At 52.5% G+C, this 19,153-nt stretch overlaps 1 protein-coding gene across 1 annotated transcript in view; it reads left to right on the top strand.

Moving 5' to 3' along the window:
• CABIN1 (calcineurin binding protein 1) overlaps positions 1 to 19,153 on the top strand; it is a 154,033-nt gene that overhangs the window by 83,633 nt on the left and 51,247 nt on the right. Inside the window, exons 27-28 of the mRNA XM_069497603.1 lie at positions 7,630 to 7,812; positions 12,504 to 12,835. Coding sequence (XP_069353704.1) covers positions 7,630 to 7,812; positions 12,504 to 12,835 — 515 coding nt within the window. The remainder of the gene's footprint in view (positions 1 to 7,629; positions 7,813 to 12,503; positions 12,836 to 19,153) is intronic.

The following is a 19,153-nucleotide window of genomic DNA, read 5'->3' on the forward strand; positions in this document are numbered from 1 at the left end:
TATAATCTTGCCACAAATATTAATTAGTATGAACAGGTTTTGTGTGGGCAGATTTTTAAAAGAACATTCTGAAAAGAAGAGCAGGGCCAGCCTATAGCCTGCTTGCTAGTGCCAGTCTTCCTTCCTGTTAGCCTCCAGGCAGCTCCTTAAAGAAATCAGCTCTCCCTGGGTGCGGTAGCTCACGCCTGTAATCCCAGCTACTTGGGAGGTTGAAGTGGGAGGATCACTTGAGGCCAGGAATAGCCTCAATAGTAAGACCCCCATCTCAAAAGGAAAAGAAAGAAAGAAAAAGAAATCAGCTCTCAGTTCCTGAAACAGGGCTAGGTACCTGGGCTGTGGGCAGTCCCTGGTTGGGGGTGGGGGGGTCCCATTCAGTGTGCCTGTTTCCTGGAAGGCCCTTTCCACCCAGACCCATGGGAATTTTGGGCTGAATCTGGCCCTCTTCATCAAAGAGGCTTTCCTTCCGGCACCGTGGCTCATGCCTGTAATCCAAGCACTTTGGGAGGGCAAGGCAGGAGGATCCCTTGAGGTCAGAAGTTCAAGACCAGCCTGAGCAAGAGCAAGACCCTGTCTCTACAAAAACAAAAACAAAAAAACAAAAATTAGCCAGGTGTGGTGATGTGCACCTGTAGTCCCAGCTACTCAGAGACTGAGGCAGGAGGATCGCTCGAGTCCAGGAATTTGAGGCTTCAGTGAGCCTTGCTGATGCCACTGCACTGTAGCCCAGGTGCAGAGTGAGACCTTGTCTAAAAAAAAAAAAAAAATAGCTTTCCTTCTATCGCTTGCTTTGCCTCAGGACCAGGGCTCCCAGAAAAACCCTGCCCCAGTCCCTTCTGCAGAGTGATAGCCAGCACTGCCTACTTCTGACTTCTCGCATCTGGCCTTCCTCTGCCAGGCCAGCCCAGGCAGATAGAGGGCCTCTGCCACCAGGCCTGGTAGCCTTTGCCTGCAGAGCATCAGCATATCCACCTGGTCCTTTGAGGGCTCAGCACATGCTATTAGCACTCAAAGTTGTATGTCACCCCATTTGAACCCTTGGCGGCAGGCTCTTAGGGACAGCTTCATGGAGGAGGCAGGACTGGAGCCAGGCCTAGAAGTTCAGCTTGCAGCTGGCTGGAAGCTGTGTTCCTTACACCAAAATCCCCCCTCCACCCACCCTCACAGGCTCCCCAGTGTGCATGGGCAGAGTGAGGGCTGGGCCTAACAGTGGCAGGCTGATTTCAGCTGTCCAGGGGGTGGGCAGAGGATGGCTCAGAGAGGGTTCCTAAAGGCACATGGCTAGTGGGTGGAGGTCCCACCCCAGAGGAGCTTTTCCCCTGCTCTCCCAGAAGTTTTCCCCATTCTAGGCCTTCCTTGGGTACACTGGCCCTTCTTTGGCTGTAGGCCTGGTGACCTGAGAGGTGACCCTGCAGAGGGGCCTGCTGGGAGTGAGGAGAAGACAGCAGTCAGCAGCATCCTTCCTTTTCCTCCTCCCCCCCGGAGGAGCCTCCCAAGGCAGGGGCTTCCCGTTTCAGGAAGGGGTCTGCTCTGGACTGCACACCCAGTCCCAACAGCCCTCCCTGCCGCCTGCCCAACAAGCTCCTCTGGTTCTGGGGGTCTAAGGCTGGCCTCCTGTTTTTCTTCCCAGCACTGTGACCCATTGTCCTCCCTGCCCCACCTCGCCCAGCCCCTGAGCTGTCCCATCCACAGCAGCCCAGCTGGTGACAGGATGAGGGTCCTTTTCACATGCTCTGCGATGTTCCTGGTGAACTTCTCCAGCCATCTGTCTGTCCGTGGCTCCCTGAGGTCCTCATTCAGCTGTACCAGAGAAAGTTTAATTCCCCAGGAGGGGAGGAACTAGGGGAAAGGAGCACCGTCTGCCCAGGTAGAGCCCTTCTTTAAGAGCTTTTTCATGCATCCCTTTTACCCTGTTGATGTCAAAGAAATGAAACTTGGTTTTCTTTCAGTCTGACTGGCTTCTTGGTGTGGGACCTTGGGTTGATTCTCAGTGTTTAAAATCAGAGTCATTTTAAATAGGCTGTGCTAGCCCTTTCAGATACACAGGACCTGAAAGGAGCAGAGTCCCCGTTGGTGGCTCTCATTTGAAGAGAGGCAGTTGTCCTCTATTTTCTCATTTGAAGAGAAGCAGTTATCCTCTATTTCCCAGGTATACATGTCCTGAGAGTCCCTCCTGTGGTGCATGCCACCCCCTTGGGGTGGGCAGGAACCTGGGCAAGCCTCTCTCCACTGTCCTGCTCTACAGCCCAGCCAGGGTCCCTCAGTGTGCACAGCCTCTGCCTCTCCAGCTCCGCCCACAGCCCACCCCAGCACCACGACCTGCAGGTGGCACCACAGGACTGTGGTGAGCCCTGTTAACAGTGCCTTCCTCGGGGCCACATAGGTACCTTGATCACCCCTGGGACGAGGGCTTGTGCAGAACCACTACGGTGCCCTCCAGGGCCAATGCCAGTCTCTGCTCTCCGTGCTTTCAGAGGATTGGCAGTTCTAGGTTCTCACATGTGTCTGAGAGGCTCAAGAAAGGGCTGGCAAAGTGTATTCAGCAGCCCCCTTCCCTGCTGGGTCCCTTGGCTCATGCTTGTCCTGCTCCTCTGCTGTGGCTGTTGTTGCTGTGGATGTTATTCTAAAAGAGGCTCAGCAACCGACTCAGTTGGTTGTTGCTCATCAGGGGAGCAGAAGCCCCCAGAGCACAGCACGCCATCCTTTCTTGCCCACACAGTTCCTGTTACGGTCTGGCCGCCTTCATGGCATGCTCTGGTGGATCCGTGGTTCCCTCACATTACAGCATCAAGAGGGCATTAACACATTAGGAGTAAATATCCATTTCCCTAAGCCTTGGTTTTCGTAATGATCACAGCTGGGATTTCACCAAACTGGCAATTCCGTTAGGCCTGGAGCCCAATAGCTTGTGAGCTGGTGAGCTGGTGGGCAGCATGCCAGTCAGTGAAGTCATCCCAGCGAGGCCTGCTTCCTGGAGCTCACTACAGGCTGTGCTGCTCAGTCGTGCAGTGACCTCAGCTGGTCCCACGCCGGCTGGGGAGAGTGGGCCCTTGCCTGCCTGTCAGGGAAACTTCAACTGCAGGGATATGGCCTGCCGTCTTCTCGAGGCTCTGAGGCGTCGCGAGCATTGTCTGAGCCATCGGTGTTCTCACTGTCAGGGCCAGAGTGAATGTGTCAGCAGGGCAGGATGGGTCACTGGGTTGTCACTCATGTATGCCAGACACTAGGCCAGGCCCCTGTGGAGATCCCACATATGCATTGGGGCGGAGGTGGGGAACAATGGCAGTCGAGTTAAAAAGCATGAAGTTGGAGCCTAAAGCAGCAAAATCATTAGGCCAAGGTCACCCAGCCCCTAAGTGGCAGATCTGAGACTAGAATGTGGGTCTGGGACCCCAAGTCCCAAGTTCCTGCAATGACCATGTATGGCCTCTGGGGCAAAGGGTCTCCTTTGCCAGTCCTCTCTTTCCACACAGATGGCAAATGGCTTCTCTGCCTCTTCTTGGTCCCCTCACCTGGGAACTCAGGTTTGGGACTTCTTGCGAGGGCTACAGGCCTGCCCGTAAACCCCATTCAGTGCTCATGGAACCTTGTATTCTGGCCTTGTGAGTCAGGAAAGAGCCCTTGCTGAGTGTGAGGCAGAGGGTCCAGACAGGTGCCTGCTTCCCTGCTCAGGGGTCTTACGAACGGCCCAAGTCCCCATTTCTGACTGCTGTGTCAGCTTGGCTGATACCGATGACCCATCAGTTACTGGGCAGAGGACATTGCAGAGGCAGCTATGAAGGACAGGCTGTGGTAGGTTGAATGAGGCCGCCAGTAAGGTCACTGTCCCCAGACCCTGGTGTATGATGAGATGTAGGTAAAGAGGCCAGAGCAGTGGGGCAGCCCTTGGAGCACAGGCCACATCCTCAGGTCCCCTGTGCAGGCCAGCCAGCTTTGACGGCCTGTCATGTCAGCGTTACCACCCATCAACCTGGTGCTGCTCAGGCACTGCCTCCAGTATGGCCCATTCAGACTAGATCTGAATGGGACAAATTTGAGACATTAGAGAGAAAACATGTGCAGGTTCTGTGAAATAATAGTGTTGATAATTGAGCTGACATTTCATGACTATTTACTGTGTATAAGGCACTGATTCAAGCACTTGATGTGTATTAACTTATTTAAGCCTCATAACAGTTCCGTGAAGTGGGCACTTGTCACAATTTTACGTGTGAGGAAACTGAAGTGTAAATAATTATGGCATTTGCACAGGCTCTCTGAGCTAGTAAGTGACAAAGCAGAATTATCAACTCTTGACAGCCTGGACCTTCCAGAGTCCAGACTTTCAACTTTCTGGAAACAACTTTATATTTTGTAGCAAGTTTGCCCACCAAGCAGCTCATGCCTACCCTCCCAGTGAGTCCTGTGTCATTGCCTATTAGGTACTAATACTGGCCAACGGGTTGGAGGGCCCCATGGGACTGTGTCTGCCTTTCTCCCTTGTCCCCAGAAGCCAGTGTGGCTTGGGCGTCTCTGAGATGTTGTGTGGCTGCAGTTTTTAGGTGGGAAAGGGACCTACTTGCTCAAGGTCACACAACTAGTGAGTGGCACAGGAGGAACTTGAACTTAGCTCTCTGGATTCCTAGTTCATTGAGCTTCACCTTCAGGTACACAAAGTTCAAAACAAAACGAAGTTTTATTTTTTAAGGGCCCATTTTATCTCTACTATTTGTTTATTTATAATATCACTTTTTTAAAAAGTGTAGTTGTTGACTAAGAGTTAACAGAATAGATCTTTAACTACTCACAGTCTGTCTTCAAATGATACTGTTCTACCTCACAGGCAGTGGAAGAGCCTCCCGTCTTTGTACTTTTGTTTTCATCTGTTTTAGTTCCATGTGTGCTTTAAGCCTCTAATACATTGCTACTACTTTTGCTTAGAAAGTAGTCAATAATAATTTAGGAAAATTAAAAATAAGAAAAAGCATGTCTTCTATATTTGCCATTATTTTAACCATTTCTGGGAAACTTCATTTCTTTATGTAGATCCAGGTTTCTTTCTGGTTGCATGTTCATTTACCTGAAGAACTACCTTTAACATTTCTTGTAACTTAGATCTGCTGGTAATGAATCTGCAGTTTTTGCTTGTCTGAAAAGTATTTTTTTTTTTTTGAGAGTTATTTTTACTGAGTTTAGAATTTTTGAGTATAGAATTGTATTGACTTGTTCTTTCAGCACATTAAAAATACTGTCTGATTTGCTTAGTTTCTGATGTGAAATCCGTAATTCTTCACTTTGTCCTTCTACACCTGATGTGTCTTTCTCTGACTGCCTTTAAGATTTTCTCTGTATGTTTGGTTTTCAGCAGTTTGAATATCATGCACCTTGATGTGATTTTTTTTTTTTAATGGTGTGTGGAGGGGTCTTTTCCCTGCTTGGTGTTCTCTGAGATTCTTGGTGATTTGATGTCTTTAATTATTATTAGAAAATTCTCAGTCATATGTCTTTAAATGTTTCTTCTGTCCCGTTTCTCCCTCGTCTCCTGCTGTGACTCCAGGTAATGTGTTAGATCATTTGGATGCTCTGTTCTGATCCTTCTCCCACTCTTTTTCCTCTCAATTTGGATTACAGATGCTCCTCCACTTATGGTGGGGTTATGTCCCAATAAAACCATCATAAGTAGAAAGCATCGTAAGTCAAAAGTGCATTCTGCCAGACATCATAGTTTAGCCTAGCCTGCCCTAAAGATGCTCAGAACACTTACATTGGCCTACAGTTGGGCAAAATCTCTAACAGAAAGCCTATCTTATAATAAAATGTTGAATATCTTGTGTGAGAATATGGTTCCACATATCACTAGCCTGGAAAAAGATCAAAATTCAAAGTACGGTTTCTACTGAATGTGTATTGCTTTCCCACCATAGTAAAGTTGAAAAATCATAAGTCAAACCATGTCAGAGACTATCTTTATTGACTGTTTTCAAGTTTTGATTTTCCCCCGTCCGCTGTGTCACACGGGCTAAGAAGCCTGCAAAGGCATTCTTCTTCTCCATTGCTGTGTTTTTATTTCTCGCCTCTCCGTTTGACTCTTGCTTATAACTTCCATCTCACTCCTGAAATTCCCTATCTGTACGTCATGTTGTTAAACTTTTCCACTGTAGCCTTTAACGTGCTAATTATTATTTATGAATCTCATTAATCTTAGTTATTTTATATTCCCCCACAAGTTGTTCCAACGTCTGGGTCATCTGTGAATCTGGTTGTGTTGATTTGTCTCTTGACAATGTATTATACTTTTTTTTCTTTTTTTAATGTGTGTACATGTCTTATGATTTTTATATTGAATACCAGATGATATGTGTAGGACAGAAGAGACTAAAATAAATAATATTTATGCCTGGAATGGGCTTCCCTCTTCTGTTTCTGGTCTGCTATTAGGGGAAGTGGAGTTAGGCTGGTCAGAAGTTGAGCTGCGTTGGGTTTTGTTGCTGTGATTAGTTCAGTGCTTCAGTGCTTCAGTGCATTCCTCTGATGTTACCTTGTGCTTAAGGTGGGAGCCGATTTCCAGTTCTACCATCAGCCCTAGGCCTGCGTATGTACCTCGGGGAGGGTCTCCCCCCATGCCCTTGCCCTCTGCCTGCAGTAGATCGCTTTGCTTGTTACTGGGTGCTTGTTAGCCTGGGGGCAGGGGTGATTCTCTGTCGTCTTGGTCCAGCCTCACACTGAGGCTGTGTCACAGGGATGGGGCTTTCTCGGTGATCCTGCCCCTGCTCCAGTGGTAGGAGACCTCTAATGTTTGGGCCCTGGATGATTTCCTGCTCCTCCCTCCGGGTGGAAGGGTTTTCTTTTCGCTTCCCCAGCTGCAGTGGGTCTCCACCTGTACCCTGGAAGCAACAGTTTCCTCCCCTTCCCTTGTGGCTTCGCTTGTTCCTCAGGAGAGAAGGATTCATGGCTTCCCCACCGCAGCAGCCACTCCTCCCCTCCAGGCCTGCACTCCTAGGAAGTTTCCTCAGTCTCCCTCCCTGCCCTGCCCCCAGGCTTTGTCATAAGCACCTGTGGAGGTCCCAGTAGAGAGCCAGTCAATGAGTACAGACTCCCTTTGTGTCTGTGACTCCCAGGGATCTAGATGGACTAGACTAGTTTGAGACCTCAGATGGCTTTTGACAACAGGTTAAAAATTTTTTGCTGAATTCTTTCCCACTGCAGTTATTTCTGTTTATTAAATCCTATGTGGTGGAAATACCATATAATGGTGGCTACCGTGCATCTCTTTCCAACTCCAAGTTCCGTGACAGTGCCTTGGTAGCTTAAAATCAGCCATGGTGGGATATTTACACCACAGAAATCAGTAAATGATACAAAGCAGGGCTTTTCCCCTCCTGAGAGCCGATTGTTAAACATTTACCAGAACCCACTGTTTGGGGAAACACCCAGGAAGGTTGACCATGGAGATTGGTGCCTTTGGTGAGTGGCTCGGGGGCCTCCGGATGTGTCGGGCTCGGTAGCATCAGCGTGGCTGTGCTCGGGCCAGCTCCTGTGCAGGCAGGGCAGTCCCCAGGCCACCGGCAGGGAGACTCACCCTGGGGAGGCCCCTCCGTGCTGGAGGTGGTGTGCGTTCATGCTCCTACCCTCCTGCCCTCCTTCTCGCCTCAGACCGCAGCCAGGACAGCACAGCCGTGGCCCTCTCAGACTCCAGCTCTACGCAGGACTTCTTCAACGAGCCCACCAGCTCACTGGAGGGCTCCCGGAAGCCCTTTGCAGAGAAGAGGCTGCCTGCCCTCAGTTCCCAAGCAGGACCGACCAGTAAAGACATTCCAGGGCCGGCAGAGGAAAGAGGTATGAAGCTCTACCTTGGTGAATTAGAACTGCTTTAATGTCCTGTGGCAGTCTGGATAGAGCTGAAGACCACAGGCTCCAGAGTGGCCCAGGGACCTTGGTTGGGCAAATTACTCACCTCTCTGGGCCTCTGTTCTCCCTGTAGGATGGGAGTGACCCAGTACCCACCTCCAGGGTTGTGAGGAGTAGAGGAGGCATCTCCAGAGGGTGCTCAAGTGAGCCCAGTGCCACTGTGTGTGCTCAGTGGACTTGTTGTTATGACCCCCTGGCCCAGGGAAAGCTGTGTCTATGACATTAGTGTGCCCTATTTTTTTCTTGGTAAAAGGTTATTTAAAAATTTTTTGAATCCTAAATGTCACAAATGTGATTTCTTTTTAGTCTGAATCACATCAGGCCTTCAGGAAAAATCTCCCTTTTTTGGCAGAGGGCCCTAATCTGAGTCTGGGGTATGCCCAGCTCTCCTGGGCCCCTTTGTGGAAATCGGTGGGCAGAGCCTCACATCTGGGCTTGCTGGGAGACTGCAGGCAGCCAGGGCCTCCCTAGTGCTGCCCTCTGCTCTGGTTGGTCCGCTGTGGACTTTGGAAGCTTTCCCACTCTGGCCACGCCTGGGGCATACAGGTGCTTCCCAGAGAGCAACCACCACCACCCAGACCCATACGCGACTGTCCTGTGCCAGGTACTGCTTTAACTCATGTGGTCCTCCCAGGAAAAAAGCACTATGACTAGTTCCCATTTTGTAGGTGAAGAACCTGACATTCAGAGGGGTCAGGAATTTGCCCAAGGTCAGTCCGTACCCTTAATCACAGCCCCATGCTGCCTCGCCAGGTGGGCTGGCTGGATGGGGGAGGGTTGGTGATAACCTACATACCTAGGGCCCAGGCCTAGCCCCAGGAAGTCACCCCGCAGGCTCTGGGCGGGAGAATTGAGGCTTGGGAGCGCACCCCTAGGTGTGGCTGTGGGGCCAGAGCCATTCGCACTAGGGAAGGCCTCTCCCAGCTCTCTGCTCCCTGCCAGCCTCCCCTGGCCGGCCTTAGGAGATACAGGTCCCTATAAGTCAAAGAAGCTATCCCCATTAGGGGATACCTAATGGATAGACCAGGTAACAGGGCACAGGATAGGGACATACCAGGTGGATTTACCTGTACCTGGTCCCCACTGAGAGATGAGGCCACCACCACACCTTCTCACCTGGCAGAGGCAGTCATTATGCTATCTATCCCCAGCCAGTGTGTCAGCTGTAACTGTAACTGGTAGAAGTCCACCAGAGGAAGTTTGGAATGGGAGGGAAAAAAGTAACTTGTACTCCTGATGCTCTAAGACAGCATTTCCAGTCTGAAAAAGGAGATGATTTTTACTATTGGAGAGGAGAGACCTGCTGTCTGTGCTCTGAGGCCTGTCAGGCAGTGAGCCGCTGTGGGTGCTGCTGTCTCCACCTTACTGAGGTGGGGATGTGGGCGGGGGGGGGGGGACTGAGCAGAGAGCAGGTTGCCTTTGGTCTGGCCCAGCCTGTGCAGGCCTTTCTGGACTCATGAGGGGGAATCTCCTGCCTCTTCCCTCCTTCCATTAGAGCCAATGGTTTAAGCAGACCATGTGCAGGTCGTTGGTGAAGAAATTTCGGGTACAACCAAAGATTACGACAGGAGCTGGTAGGCTTGAAATGGAGCCTCTTACCTCCATGGGCATCTTCCTCCTCTCTAAGCCCAGCTTTTCCTGGTAATCACAGTGGTGAAGTTGATGAACTTCCTGTTGGGAGAGTAGGTGTATCAGGGAAAGCAGGGAATGCCTCCTGAGCCTTTGCCCAGCAGACGGGGCCCAGAGAAGAGTGTTCTTTGAGGCCTGGCCTTGGTCAGTGGTGGTCTCCGATCTTCGGCACACACTCCCTTGGGCTCCCAGTGGGCAGCACCCCAAACACCGTCGTCTCCAGGACTCAAGCAGGTTTCAGCCTGATGAAAGCCAGGGCTGCAGTGCCCAGGCCAGCACTTCATGTGGGCCCCGGGTGTGCACCACGCCCCTTACCCTCCAGGCACACCTCACAGGCAGTCCTGCCACCAGCCTGCTGCTCCCTCCACCGTGGATGTCCTAGGTGCAGGCCTGTGCTCACACGGCGTGTGTCGGTTACCAAGCAGCAAGGCATAACAGGTCCGGGTCCACACCAGGTACTGGGTGCTGTGGGGAAGCAGGAACAGATCTGACAGCCATGCCATGCCCTGCCTGGCACTGAGATGCGTCCCCTCCTACTGCATCCCCCCGGCTCTGGCTGTCATGCTTCCCTCCTTTCATTCTCCAGAGCTTTCTCCATGCTGGCCTGTATTGCTGAGGGGTCTTGAGGAAAGAGGCAGAAGTGACTGCTGGAGCTAGCTGAAGCTCACCTTTGCTGGGCTCAGAGCTTCAAAAAAATGTCCAAAGTATGAAGGTAACAACAGTAAAGACTTAATTTTTTTAACAGAGTAAAAAGTTGCCCACAGTTTCCCCACTTAAACACAAGCCCACTCTGGTGTATGATTCTGAGGCCAACAGGGTAAAGCCCAAAGTGGAGTTGACAGCCACCTGTGTGATACATGCAGTGGACACCAGGCCTGCCAGCCTGTGGCCACACCTGCCCCCTTCCTGGTCAAGTAGAGGCCTAGTGACGGTGCCTGTGTGCCGTGTGCAGGGCAGGGTGAGGCGTGGATGTGTGGGAGGAGGCCACACTGGAGGCAGTTGGACAGCCTGAGGAGCCCAGCTGCCTGCCCGCCCTTTGTGGGAGACACCCTTGCTGGGCTCTTGTCTCAGGCCAGTGGAGTTGGGGTGAGAAGATCTCAGAATTCAAGAGACAGTGATACGAGGTCTCTGTCAGGGCAGATTTTTGGGGTGGGCCTCTCAGCTATGATATCTCTCCAAGATGTGGTCAGGCTCTTCTGTAAGGAGGCCCCTGAATTCAGTGGCCATCGGTACCCATGAGTCCAGAGACTCAGCTGGAAGCAGGTCTGTGCCCCATGCTCCTAGGATCTCCATGGGTGACACGGATCAGAGGGCTCCTGTGCTCTGCTGGCCTTGGCACATACTCTGAGGGCACCCTAAACCAGCCCTCCTTGCCAGCGGCAGGTGCTGGCCTGGGCTGGAGCGGCCTGGGCTGGAGCAGCCAGAGCACACATCTCCCTTGCTTTCTGTTGGTAGGAGGAGGCCTTCTCATCTTCATGCTGCTAGTATTATAATTGGACGTCCTGCCTGGAAAGCACTGTGTGGCCTTGTTGGCGTTTCTGACAACAAGAAGCCAGGGGAGGGAGAAGGGCATTGTGTCCAGGGAAAAGAGCAACAGCAGCGAGGCAGGGACCCAGAGGAAGAACAGCAGAGGGAGGGAGGGCTGGCCAGACTGATGGCGGGTGGCCAAGGGAGCGCAGGGACGGCTGCTCAGACTCTTTCCCCAGGAAGGAGAGTGATCGTGGGCAAGCTTGCCACACACCTCATGTCTGCATGGTTAGCCTTGGGTGTGGCGTGAGGGAAACCTGGGGCTTTGGTCTCCGCCACTGGGCCTTGCCCCAGCAGGCTCCAGCTGTCTCTAGGCCACTACTGCAGTGGGGAGAGGGCCGTGAGGCGTTCCGCCCACAGTGCAGACTGCCTTAGGAGTTGGTGGCAAGCCCGGCACGGCGGTTCACACACGGTTGAGGCCAGAAGTTCAAGACCAGCCTAGGCAACATAGCAAGACCCCATCTCTACGAAAAATAGAAAAATTAGCCAGGCGTGGTGGTGTGCACCTGTAGTCACAGCTACTCAGGAGGCTGAGGTAGGAGGATCGCTTGAGCTCAGGAGTTCAAGGTTACAATGAGCTATGTTTGCACCACTGTACTCCAGCCTGGGCAACAGAGAGAGACCCTAGCTCCAAAAAAAATGTTTTAAACTTTAAAAAAGCACTGGTGGTGCTTCTATGGCCTGCTTCAGGCAGGCTGTGTAGGGTGTGCCAAACTCCTGGGTGCCTAAGAAACCATAGCCACAGGCCACCTTGCCCTTACCCCTGTCCCTCACCCCTTCCTTACATCCCTCCCTGCTGGGCCAGACAGCCTCCTTCTGTAGCCAAGGAACCTGTGCCTCAGGAACTAACCCGAGGTCACCCAGCCTGCTGTCATCGTCCTGGGACCAGCCCAGCAGCCCCTGCCACCCAGCCTGCGCTCTCCCGCGCTGCCCAGCTCCACGGTCCCTGGTAGAGCAGAGCAAGGTGTTCAGGTGCTGGGCTTGTAGGGTGGGGGCCCGTGTGTGAGCGCTTGGCTCACGTGCAGCAGCAGCAGCTCTGAGGGATGTCAGGCAGGCTGTGGGCCAAGGCACTGAGTGCTGGAGCAGGTACGGCACTTTGTGAGCCCTTTCTGGCTGTTTGTTTTTTTTTTTGTGGGCTGCTTCCCCATACACCAGCCCCCAGAGGTGGGAGAGCCTGTGCCGCCACTCAGAGGGGAAGACCAGAGCCCAGCTCATCGCCTGCGCTTTCTGTAGCCTCTGGGCCTCTGCTGCATGCCAGCTGGGACGTCCTGTTTCACAGAGCGGGAGGCCTCGGTGGGGGGCAGAGCCAGCACTGAGCCCTGCGCTTCCACTGCTGGGTCCAGCGTCCATCCGGCAAGGGCACCAACCCAGCTGTTCTGGTCACCTTGCCGAGGTGCCTCCATCACTGGTGGTGGACCACTGGGGGGCCAGGGTGACTTTCTTTTCCTTCTTCTCAACCGTAGGAAAATCCGAGGAGTCCTTGGAGAGTACAGAAGGCTTCCGGGCCACAGAGCAAGGCGGTCAGAAGCCTGCCACGGATCCCCCAGCTGCTGCTTGCGTCCCCATCAAGCCCCTGGCGTCTGCATCCGCCTTCTGGGATGGGAGGAAGAGAGGGGACCCCCTGGGGGAGCCAGTGGCCTTCCCCCAGGGGCTGCCAGCCGGAGCTGAGGAGCAGCGGCAGTTCCTCACGGAGCAGTGCGTCGCCTCCTTCCACCTGTGCCTGAGCCGTTTCCCCCAGCACTATAAGAGTCTCTACCGGCTGGCCTTCCTCTACACCTACAGCAAGACCCACCGGGTGAGTGGGCAGCCCAGCCCTGCATCCGGGGAAAGGGCTTGGCTCTTCTTCCCAGGGCGGGTGGGCAGAGCCAGGACACATTGAGCACCCAGATAGCAGCGCACGGGAGGGGTGGGCGAGGAGAGCTGGGAGAGGCAGGGCCAGCGCAGGGAGTGGGCCGGCTCTGGGGCTAAGGTGACAGCCAGGGATGGAGGGAAGCGTGGGTGTCGGGGGCCTCACAGGCTCAGAGACAGACTGAGGGTGAGGGGTGAGGGCCCCAGCTCTGCTGCTGTTCCCTGTGAGGGCCACACAGCAACTCACACTCAGCATCGGTCTCCCTGTCCCTGCGGGTCAGCCATCATCTCAGCACCCGGCAGGCACATCCTCCAGGTGCCCCTGCCTGTTCTCTCTCCCAGCCTTGCTTCCCAGGCCCCATCCCTCCGGCTGCATCTTGCAGAGGCCTCCCGCCATACCCTACCCCTGGGCTCTTCTCTCTGGTGCAGCTGCCAGAACCATCTTTACAGCCTCTGCTTCATGGGGTTGGGTGCTGACAGACTAGACTCTGCCAGCTCTTTCTGGAAAGCAGACGATATGGCAATTCTTAACAGCTGTGTCCCAGGCTGAAGTGCTTCCAGGGGCTTCCCAGCCATTCCGCTCTGCTGGCATTTAGTATTTGTGGAGGGAGTGTGGCCTGTGCAGGGCCTAAAACAGGGGTGACTTTCTTTTGCTTCAGTCACTCCTCACTCACCTAGGAGGTGCTGGGGAGACGGTGTCCTAGATGTGGTGCCTGCCCCGTGGAGCTACATCCTCAGTGGGGAGCAGATTTTAAAACATGCGAAGAAGGAAACAAGACAGGTCTCACTGTGAAAATAACAGAGAAAATAACAGGGTACCTGGATGGGGTGGTGGTGCTGCTGCGGCTCCATGAAGACACCTTTTATGCCGAGACCTGCATGAGTGGGGGCAGGGAGGGGAGGTAACAGCAGGCTGGAGGAAAGGGAGGGCACCCAGACAGGGCAGACAGCCCGGGACAGTGGCCATCCTGGGTGAGCATCAGTGCATGATGGCCGGGGAAGGGGGCAGGGCAAGCAGGGCTGGTCACCGGGGCCTGACTGTGAGACTCAGTCAGGTCCTCTTCCCAGAGACTCGCTGCTAGTCCCCCACAACTCTCTCTGTGGGATGCTTGAGGAGCCAGGAAGGGCAATTGGCTGGAGAGACGGGCCCTGGCTGGGTACTGGCTATGTGCAGGAAGTTGTTACTTCACAAGAAAGTAAGTGCCCTGTCCCCGCAGTGACTGGCACGCTCCTGTGGCTTGGTTAGTTTCCTTAGAGCAGCAGGTGGAGCAGGCCTGGGGAGGGAGGAGATCTCGTCCCGGCTCTGGTTCGAGGCGAGGTGTGTGCCGGCAAACAACGCCACCCTGGCTTCCCTGGTTGCCCGCTGCCTGTTCCTGCTGCTGGCACCACACAGCCCGGCTCCCTCCCTGCCCAGCCTGCACTTGGCAGTGGACCTCACCCCTCTGCCCCAGGCCTTCTGCGCCCAGGCAGACCTGGGTTTTAATAAGCCCAACCAATGTATGTCCTCGCTGCTGAAGCAGCCCTCAGGCCTGAGGGGCAACAGCCCATACCTATCCCCCACCCCAGACCCACCATTGCCTTGGGAACTTTTCCCCATTCCCTAGTAACCGTTGTCCTGTCCTCCCCTACCCTGGGTGTCCCTGAGCAGCCATGCCGCCCCCCTGCGGCTGTAGTCAGCTCTGACCAGTGCCTGGCGCTCCCCGGTGCTAAGCTCAGAAGCTCAGACCCTTCCCCTGTGCTGTTGTAGGGTACCTTCTCCAGAAGCAGATGCTGAGATGGAATTTGGGGTGCAAAATATTTATTAGAGGTCGGCACCTCTAATAAGGAGGCGGGGTGCAGCACTGGGTGGGAGGAGAGTTGCATTGCGGTGCCGGCCCCAGCCACCCAGCCTCTCCTTCCCCACTGCACGGCTTGCTTTTGAGCTCGAGGGAGCCAGTGCATGCAAAGTGCTTAGCACAGCACCGGCCACAGAGTGCTGTTATTAAAACCTGTCCCCTCTCTTGGTAGTTTTTAAAAGTAGAAAATGGTAATTATGTCAAAATTAAAGAAAAGTTGTGAGAGAGATAACCACAATTCTGCCACCCTAAAACAAAACTATTTCATGTCTGGTGCAGGTTGAGTATCCTTTCTATGAAATGCTCGGAACCAGAAGTGTTTTGGATTTGGGCTTTTTTATTATTATTATTATTATTATTTTGAGTATTTGCATTATACTTATCAATTGAGTATCCCTAAGCCAAAAATCGAAACTCTGTCATGTCCGTGCTCAAAAGGTTTTAGATTGGGGAGTGTTCTGGATTGTGCATATGCGGATTTGGGACGCCCAGCCTGCACCTGCTCCCAGGCCCTGTGCACCTGCAGCGTCGATTGTGCGCTTGTGAGGCACCAGGTGCTCCAGGTCCCACAGGCAGGGATCACGTCCCTTCCACTGCGCGTCTGGGAACCTAGGCGCAGGGTCACACACAGCTGAGTGCCCTGCTAAGAGTGTCCACACTCTTGGTTTGCCATTTCGCTCTTTCCGTGAATGCCCCCAGGTCATTTTGGTCACTCTGTAATGGTCAGTGGGGTGGATGGACCCAGCTGGGTGGGCGGAGGCTGCCTCGGGCCGTCTGTACCATTGATGTCACTGTCTCCAAACAACCCCCTACAGCTGTCACACTGAGTTTCTGTAGGCTCTTCAGGTGACTGTGTTCCCACGTTGGGTTCCTTGGTTTTGGAAATGGAGCGTTGGTCTTGTTTCTAAGGGAGATCCCTTAAGCAGCAAACGTTCCCTACCCACGGCCACACTGCCTACCCACAGCCTTGCTTGCTCAAGGTGCAGGTGCCAGATGTGCCTCAGGGGGTCTCCAGGCTTCCGAGCACACCCTGGCCCCTGACTGTGCCCCTCAGGTGGCTCCCGCTGGCTCCTGTGTTTGCTTCATCCAGAGACCTTTGCTGAGCACCAACCTGAATGGCGGGTTAACTCCTGGCTCCATTGAGAGCCTGAGTTAAGATCTCCCTGCGGCTCTGAAGCATGCTGTCCTGGGGGTTGGGCACTGTTCCGCCCAGGCCTGGGGTGTCAGCTCTCCTGGCAGCAGCTCACCCACATATCTGGGGACACTGTGCTGTCACTGACTAATGCGGAACCATTAACTGGCAAGCATTTACCACTTTCCAAACACAGCTGTTTGGTAACAAACACTTCCTGCTGTATATTTGACAGCAACACATTTCTTCGTAAAATCCCACCTGTGGACTTGGCAGTGGCATTTTCCTGTTCCCTTCTCAAGGCTCAGTGGCGGATTGGAGTGTCCGATGTCTGCATGTTCAGAGGGGGCCCAGGAGGCAGAGCCTGAGCAAAACCGTGTGGTTTGTGTGTGGTTAACCCTAAACCCTGGGTCTTTCACAAGCCCCCGGGTGAGGCTCAGCCCGCCCAGGCCTTGCAGAGAAACTGCCTTCAGGGCACATGCCACTCGCTTAGCTGCTGGCAGTGGGGCTTTCTGGTGAGGGGGAGAGAACGTGGGCGCTGAAGCTGGCCTCACCTGTGTTCAGATCCTAGCTCTGTGTAGGAACTCTGAGAGGCCCAGGGCTCTTCTCCGCTAAATGAGAGTGATGGTGACATGAAAGTAGCATTATTGTGATAATGAGATTCGGACTGGGGTACCAGGGTGGTGCCCAACACACCCTGTGTGTGCCACCCTGAGCCAACAGTCCCTCCCCTCTAGTCAGGCCCATTTCCTTGCTGTCAGCATCTCCCAGGGCTCCTTGCCCTTCTACCAGGCCTTCTGGGGGCTCCCTGCCTGGGGCACAGTGGCGAAGGCTGGGTCTGCCCTGAGGCCAACCTACTGCCCAAGGTTGGCTGCATATAGGCGCCCTTGGCTCCCCAGGGCAGGCCTCCTGCTGACCTGATGCCCTCCATTTAGACAGGGAAGATCATGTACGCCGACAGCCACAGGGGCCCTCATTCTAGCTTACTGTATCACTCACAGTCTCGGGGATCACAGTCTTTGCCAGGATGTTGGGCCCTGAGCTGTCAGTCCACACTCAAAATTCTGGTCCCTTGATCCCACATGGGCAGCCCAGGAGAGAGAGCACATGGCATCGGGGCACCTCTCATCGTGAGGGCTCTGACCTTCACTGATGGGATCCAGGAAGAAGGTCGGGGCCTGGGCACCCCTGTCCTGCTCTCCAGGTCACCTCCTGCTCAGCTGGGAGCTGAGCCTTCACCTCCTGCAGCTCCTGCTGTAAGGGTGTAGGGCAGGGGGCTATGAGGTGGTCCCTGGAGCCAAACAGTCTTGTGAAAGAACAAACTTGGAGGACTCATACTTTCCAGTGTTAAAACTTACTACAAATTTACAGTATTCATGACAGTGTAGAATATTACTCAGCATTAGAAAGGAAGGAAATCCTATCACATGGAACAACATGGATGAGCCTTGGGGACGTGATGCTAAATGAAATAGCCAGTCATAAAAAGACAAATTCTCAGCCTTTATAAAACTATGTTCCTCTGAGTACAACTTCTAGAACTTTATTGATTTATCCTACTTGTATTCTGCTACACCAGCAGGCACGTGTTCATAGAGTATGATTATATTAAAAGAACAAGATGGTTTAATATCAGAAAACTTCCTAAGCATTTGCTTTCCAAACCTTTCATATTTTTCAGGGAGGTTTTATGTCATAAAAGGGAATAGAATTAAAATGTTTCTTTGTAAGAAAGATGTACATGTTTATAGACTTCACCCCATAAAAATTAGTCTGTGGCCATCTGGCAAGGTATAGTCAACAAGAGAACTGGGTATGGTACAAGCATTACTCTCGTTTATAGTTTGGGATATGCACATGCAAATGAGCTAGACTGTCCCAGCTGGAGTCATTGGGTTATAGCAACAAACTCATGTGTTTCGTGAAAACACTGACCCCATTATCAAAAGCTTTCCACTTGTGGTGCCACAGTTGCTCATTACTGAGTTAGGGTTCAGAGATGACTGGCAACTTCTGAAATAATCTTATCGAAGGGAAAAGTTTCTTTTTTTAAAAAAAAAATAGAGTTTGCTGGAGGAAAAGAAACATGTTAAATGTTTTTAAGCAGATCAGGAAGTGACAATGCTTGGCTCTTAGTATATGCACTAAAATTCTTACTGATGGATATTGTATAAACACAAAAAAAGCAGGTTTCAGAGAAAGAAAACTGAAATAACAATAGAGGTATGTTACGCTTGTTACTATCAGTTTCATATGATACTTTTATTGTGTTTAAAAACAACTTGATTGTGCATTGCCCTGTGAAAATAAAAGGATAAAATAAGACAATAAATAAATAAATAAAAAGACAAATACTATATGAGTCCACCTACTGAGGTATGAGGGGAGCAAGCCTGGCTTCACTGGCCCCTTCACACCGCACTTTGGCCCAGGGCCTGTGTGGGATGAGCCCAGGCCCTGGGTTTGGTTAGAGGCCAGCTCCTGCCGGGAGGGCCCTCAGGTACTGTGTACTCAGCTATGGGATATAAAAGCGGCCCGCACCACAAAATGGTGCTGTGCCCAATGTCCCCACGTGGATGTCCTGGGCTGCTATAGATTCCAGCCAGCCAGGTACTCATCAAGCTTTACCTTATGTAGTTTGCAAAATGAGAATTTAATATTTTTTTTTCAACTTAGGAATCTTGATTGTGCGTTTCAAAGTCTGTCTGCCACATGGTTTGAATATTCCGCTGAGCCGTTGAGGGCCACAGAACGTAGGACAGGTTGCCCCCATAGTAGCCACTGCTTTTCTGGTCATCTCCCCCACAAAGAGATGCACATTCTGGCAGTTTGAATAAGTTTGAGCAGTGTGCCAACACTTTTTTTTTTTTTGAGACAAGGTCTCTCACTTTGTCACCCAGGCTGGAGTGCAGTGGCTCATGATAGCTCACTGCAACCTCAAACTCCTGGGCTCGAGCAATCCTCCCACCTCAGCCTCCTGAGTAGCTGGGACTATAGGCGCACACCACCATGCCCAACTAATTTTTCTACTTTTTTTTTTTTTTTTTTAGAGAGGGGGTCTCACTATGTTGTCCAGGCTGGTCTTGATCGCCTGTCCTCAAGCGATCCTCCTGCCTCAGTCTCTCAGATGCTAGGATTATAGGTGTGAGCCACCTCACCCAGCCAATTTTCTTACCCATAATATTATTTAAATTTGGAAAAAAAGAATGTAACTCCCACATTGTCCCACAACCCATGCATGACTTGGCAGAATTATTTGTGTTTGGTGTGCTCCCTCCAGCGTGTTTCTTATGCATCT

This window comes from Eulemur rufifrons, chromosome 21 (genome assembly GCF_041146395.1).
Source record: "Eulemur rufifrons isolate Redbay chromosome 21, OSU_ERuf_1, whole genome shotgun sequence".
Classification (NCBI taxonomy): Eukaryota; Metazoa; Chordata; class Mammalia; order Primates; family Lemuridae; genus Eulemur; species Eulemur rufifrons.